Source organism: Chrysochloris asiatica, unplaced genomic scaffold, assembly GCF_000296735.1.
Source record: "Chrysochloris asiatica unplaced genomic scaffold, ChrAsi1.0 scaffold00022, whole genome shotgun sequence".
In the NCBI taxonomy this organism is placed as follows: domain Eukaryota; kingdom Metazoa; phylum Chordata; class Mammalia; order Afrosoricida; family Chrysochloridae; genus Chrysochloris; species Chrysochloris asiatica.
This window is the reverse complement of record NW_006408540.1, coordinates 17031763-17037919: the sequence shown is the minus strand read 5'-3', so window position 1 is coordinate 17037919 and position 6157 is coordinate 17031763. Positions and strand designations below refer to the sequence as shown.

Genomic DNA, 6157 nt, shown 5'->3' with positions numbered 1-6157 from the left:
CTCAGTACAACTTTCCTGATCTTTTTCTCTCCACTGCGGTTTTCCATTTTCTTAAAAGTTGTTCATATTAAGCCCTTGTGATCATCCTATGTCATTCAAGAAACTCTATCAATATTAGCCCTTGGGAATCCCAAAAAAAACAGTCTCCATAACCTTCTGGTTGACCTTCCTGCCTTAAATTTGACTGGTCCAGCAGATTCCACTGGAAAACACTGTTTTGATTGCACCTTGCTCTCTGGATCATATTGGTAAATCCAAGACTCCGTCCTGGTTATGATTTATTCCATAAATTCCTTCAATCATTAGCTTTGATCTTTCTTAAAACAGTGGCAGAAAGATCAGCTCTTTGAGCTATCTCATCTTTCTACACCACTATTAACACCCATTGTGCTGGAATATCTCGCTGATGCCAAGATACAAACTTTACCAGTCACCCCATCAGTGGTAGTTCTATGGTCTTCTTCCACCAGTTTCTGAACTCCAGCCAGTTTCTTCCTTTCTCTGGGTAGAGTTTTCTCTCTCAAGATTCATCTTTGGGTCTTCTCAGCCTTCCTTAAAATGCTTAATCCGTCCATCTAAAAAATGTTGTTTTATGTGGGGCAGAATTCCTGTAAACTTGTTGCAAACCTCAAATGATTTGGGAAGATGTCCACTTGAGTTTTGTCAAAATTTTTATATTAGGCCTGACTTCAAACTTACCTACCACCACCCCTGCCACCCATGGCACACAAAGTAGTCTTCTGTTTTGGAAGACACCCTAACAAGGCGAAGATAAGTGTATTATTGAAAGAACGTGTCTGCAGTCATCTGATCACAGAGCTATGCTTAAGCACAATTTGGCTGGATAAACCCATGCATGTATGAACTAGAACCCTAGTAGTGATACTTTTTTACTCACCCTTGTGTACATGATAAGCACGTATACACATATGTGCATACTTACACACACATACATATATATGCTGTGCTATTCCAAGGGAAATTGAGACCAAGCCTCTTTGTGAACAATTAATATTCATCTTCCATAGAAGATGGAAGTTCTTGCAAAAGAGCAAGTGCTTTCTTGGCAGTCCTAGCATCCTCTCGATCTTTTGTGGGCAGCTTAGCTTTTTTTTTTTTTTTTTTGCCTTTCCTGACTATTATAATTTAGATATGCTTCTTTTGGATACAGCCTCAGAGTGAATAGGTTCTTGCTTGCTTTTTTCTTTCTCCTCTTTTTTTTTTTTTTTTTTTTCCTCTTCTCTGAATGCTTTTCACAGACGACCGTCTTCCTAAATAACAACATCAATTAATTTTTAACTTAAAGAAAATCACATTTAGTTCCGAGCCTGCCCTCTCCATTGATGTGTAGTGTGTGGAAGAGGCTGTGCCGGGACTGATAAGACCACGGTTGTGAGACCTCTTCAGTTGGAGGCGAGGCATTTGACACACATTTCAGCCAACCCTGAATCCAGGTGGGCTCATCCCTTCATCTCACTGGCCCCAGAATGAAGCCTCAGCATGACAGAGAAAGTACCTCTCCTTCTCTGGGAGTTGTTGTTAGGTGTGTTTTGTTTTGTTTTGTTTTGTCTTAGTGTTGTCTTTTGTTTTGGTGTGAATGTGTGTATGTTTTGAATAGTCAATAGTTTATTTCTTACAGGCTCCCTCAGTTCACTACCATGGTTTCTGATCACACTGTTTTTCTTTTTTTTCAGAATCCCATGATCCCTGCGGAGACCCTGCCCTCAGCCATCCCCGCACCCCTGCCTCTTGGGATGCTCCTGATTTAGTAGTAGATGTGGGTGGACTCGAGAGCATCACCCAGTGTCTCCAGGAGTTTCCTCAGATGATGGCTGGAGGTAAGCATCATTCGCCCCTACAGAACACAGCATAGCATTTGAGCCCACTGGGCAGACAGCTTGCAAAGCTGTGATCCCCACACCCACGGTCCCTGATGATCAGGCTAGTGGAACTAGAGCTATGAACATCAGAGAGTAGTTAAATGTGACATACGTTGCTGCAAATGGCTCTGTGGTATTTGGTTTTTCAAAAATAATTTGTTCATGTTGTTTTGATAGGAGTCTGTGCTTAAAAGAAATATTTTTGGGAAAGTCACTTTAGGTGTGTTTCCTTAATCTTCTTGTAAGTGCTGTCGAGTCAGTTCCGACTCATAGTGACCCTGTATAGGATTTCCAAGGAGTAGTTGGTGAGTTTGAACTACCGACCTTGAGATTCAAACTGACCTCGTGGTCCAGTGCTTATCCTACAGCGCCACACCAGGACTTCTATGATGTATAAAAGTTTGTATAAGAGGGAATATGTCACAAGGTAACACTGGATAAATTCAGTCAGGATCAGCTTCACTACTAGACAACTTGCTTTTTAGTTGTCGTTTTTCATAAGAGTCTATTAGAGAGTTAGGAGGCATACCTGCTCCTGAAATGCACTTGGCAGAGAAGAAATTATTTCTTTTGGTCTACTAAGCCAGTTGACGTGTTTTAACAAGAGAGTATTCCTGGTTTGCCCCTCAACCTTGTAATTTAACTAATACCACTTTTTTCCCAGGGGTGCCTCCTTAATGGCTTACTGTGTATAATATAAACTAAATGTCATTAAGCTTCCTCCCAGAGCAGATACAGAGTCTTGTATGCGTATGTCTGGAGAAAATATTACTGTTGGCTATAGTGCTTTATTTGTGTATGTGTGTGTGTGGTTTGAGAATGTGCTAAATGAAGCTTCACATCTTTAAAAATGTAATTTCCTTTCAAACAGACACCCTTGTCTATCGACTCTAAGTCATCATTTGTTTCTCCCACAGCAGCCGATGGTTTGGGGAGTATAGCGATAGATACGACCCAGCTCAACATGTCCGTGACAGATCCCACAGCCTGGGCCACAGCCATGAATAACTTGGGCATGGTTCCCGTGGGGTTGCCAGGACAGCAGATCGTATCTGGTAAGCCAGCTCCTGAGTTGGAAGATGCTTGCAGCCATGCCAGGAGGTGTGGGTGACAGGTGCCTGGTAATCTCTCCCCACAGCAAGTGTTGAGTGTGGCCTCTGATTGATGACTGGGGCATGTTTGGCAGGTTACGCCTGGGAGAGTTCCCTTCTTCCCCTTGATCTTCTGCCTAGAACTGTTCCCAGAAAAAAAAGTTCACCAGCACTCAGACTGCTGTACACCATATCTACCTTCTGTAGCTCTGTAATATCAATTGCTTTTATTTTTTTCATGGCTAAGTAGAATGTCTAAGATCTGCTTTCTAAATTTGGAAAACTCCATCATGTACATTATCCATTTGATTCCAGTCTTCTGATACCAACCAAACCCACTACCATCAAGTGGATTCCAACTCAGAGTGACGCTGATTAGGATTTCTGAGACTGTAGATCTTTACGGGTGCAGAAAGTCACATCTTTTTCCCACGGAGCAACTGGTGGGTTTGAACTGATGACCTTGTGATTAGCAGTCCAGTGCTTATCCTACAGTTTCACCAACGCTCCTTCTTTTGAGACCAACTCAAACAAAACTCACTGCCACCCTGTCAATTCTGAGTGCTAGTAACCATCCCTAATGTTTCTGAGACTGATAATCTTGAAGGAAGCAGACAGTCTCATCTTTCTCCCTTGGAGCTGTTGGTAGGTTCGAACCACACATGTTATGGCTAGCAGACCAGTGCTTATCCTACAATGCTACCAGAGCTCTGTCCTTTGAGACAGATATTTCTTGTGGTAGTTGCTCTCATATTGTTCCCATTTTATCAGTGAGGAAACTGAGGATCAATCACAGGCCAGGTGACTTTTCCAACATCAGCACTTTTGGAATCATAATACAGTGTATTAGAAAGAAGAGATGTTTAGAAATATCACAAAGAAAGAATTAAATATTTCACAATTAATGTAACACATGTTTCTTGGGGTGGAGCTGTGGTGTGGTATTGTAGGATAGGGACTGGACTGTTTCTTTCAAGGTCAGTGCTTCAAAGCTCTAGTCGCTCCTTGGAAGCCCGATACAGGGTCACCATGAGTAGGAACCGATTCGACAACACTTTAACAGCAGTGCTTATTGAGAACGTTCCACATGCCCTGTGGCATGTGTTTTTGGAAACATAATAAATATATACATATGTAAGTGTCCTGGAGGAACATAGCTGCCTAAAATGAAAAATAACCGGCAACAGAAAACAATTAATTAGTACAAAATTGATGTGTAGAATTAAGTGTTAACTAATGGAGTCATGGTGTGGCACTGTGGGTTAATACACCAGACTGCAAAGCCATTTGAACTGCAAGGTTGGTGGTTCAAGCTCACCAGCTACTCCTTAGAAACCCTATACAGGATCGCTATGGGTCAGAACCAACTCGACAGCACTTAACAACTACAACAATGGTGTAAGCTGGTAACATGCTCATTTCCAGAAAGACCCATCTATGGGACTCTGAGGGAAGATGTTATTAGGGAAGGGAACTGAACTATGCCTGGATACGTAAATATCATTTGCATATTCACACACTCACTCATTTATTCATTTGTTCAGCAGAAAGCTACTGAGGCTCTGACTGGGTATAGGTTTCCAGCAGTAAACAGACTAGGCCTGGTGCCTGGCCTCTGAGAATCTGTAATCTATTTGGAGAGGGAGACAGTCAGGGGCTGTCATGATGAAGGAAGAGCAATTCACTTCTGATGGTCAGGTGAGCTGAGAGCAGATGGTGTGGGCCCTGAACAGACACCAGTTGTTGAAGAGTAAATGTGGTCCATGCATGCAGACCTGTGTGCCCTGTGCCACATAACCACATGCTTGCTGCCCTATGTGTGTATGTGTCAGGGGCAGCCAAAAATATTAACAGGCTGGAGTCATGTGTTTGTGCGTGTATGTATGTATATTTACAAGTATGCCTAGATAAATATAAGGAGCCCTGATAACATAGTGGATTACGTGCTGGGTGCTAACCACAAGGTCAGCAGTTCAAATCTACCAGCCATTCTGTGGGAGAAAGACGAGGCTTTCTGTTCCCATAAAGATTTACAACCTCAGAAACCCTATACAGGGTCGCTATGAGTTGGAACCAATTCAATGGCACATAACCACCAGCACCACCATATATAAATATGTGAACAGACTTGATGGCATATATATGTTGTTGATGTTGTTAAGTGCCTTCGAGTCATTTCTGACTCATAGTGACCCTGTATAAGATTTCCATGGAGCAGCTGGTGAGCTTGAACTACCAACCTTGTGGCTCAAATCGACCTTGCAGTCCAGCGCATTAACCTACAGTGCCACACCAGGACTCTCTCTCTATGTATATGTATTATATATATGAAGTCCTGGTGTGATGCTACACCAGCACTGGACTGCTAATCACAAGGTCGACAGTTCAAACCCACCAACTGTTCCTTGGAAACTTTATATAGGGTTGCTAAGAGTAGGAACTGACTCAGCGGCAGTGAACAACAGCAACACCTGTATATATATGAACATGTGTGTGTGTGTGTGTGTGTGTGTGTGTGTATGAGTATATACTATGCACACACACACCTGGTTTCTTTTTTCAATAACACAAATGAGGAGGAGTAGGCAGGGCTTCATGGAGGATAGGATAGAGGTGTAGTGAAGTTCACTGTCAACAATACCACAGAATACCAGGCAAAGCAGGTTCAGGCCAGAGCTCCAAAACTCTGAACCAGATAGGTAGGAGTATCAAAAAATTTGAAGGCTTATAGCTTGAGGAACTCGAGGCAGAAGTAAGAAATCACGTACTTTTGAATCTGCTAGTCTCAGCAGCCTGGAGCCTACACTTGGGCGAAACCAAAAGGCAAGACCAAGCGGCAGATCAGACCCACCATGGAGTAACGCCACCTGAGAACCTCAGAGCAAAGGCGGACAATACACTTTGTCGGTTTTGCTTTGTTCTGATTTTCTTTTCTTTTTTCTTCTTCTTGGTATCTATTCATTGGCCACCCACTATTTGCGCACCTCCATTCTGGTGACTAGAGGGGGTGCCTGAGTGAGTGGACACCCCCCCACCCTCCCCACTGGTGGGTTCTTCTGCCATGCATGCACACAGGTACTTTCAGCCCAAGAGCCCGCCCTGAGCTGTTGTTGTTTTTTTAATACGGAAGAGGCCAGAACACGGGTGTGAAGAGGGACAGAGAGTTTAAAAACAAAACAGGCTATA

The 6157-nt window shown here is 43.0% G+C and overlaps 1 protein-coding gene across 1 annotated transcript in view; it reads left to right on the top strand.

Annotated features, from left to right (window-relative positions):
- The first annotated feature begins 1693 nt into the window (after positions 1-1693).
- ENOX1 (ecto-NOX disulfide-thiol exchanger 1) overlaps positions 1694-6157 on the top strand; it is a 304449-nt gene continuing 299985 nt past the window's right edge. The window contains exons 1-2 of the mRNA XM_006837613.1: positions 1694-1838; positions 2798-2935. Of these exons, the coding sequence (XP_006837676.1) occupies positions 1826-1838; positions 2798-2935 (151 nt within the window). The 5' untranslated portion in view covers positions 1694-1825. The remainder of the gene's footprint in view (positions 1839-2797; positions 2936-6157) is intronic.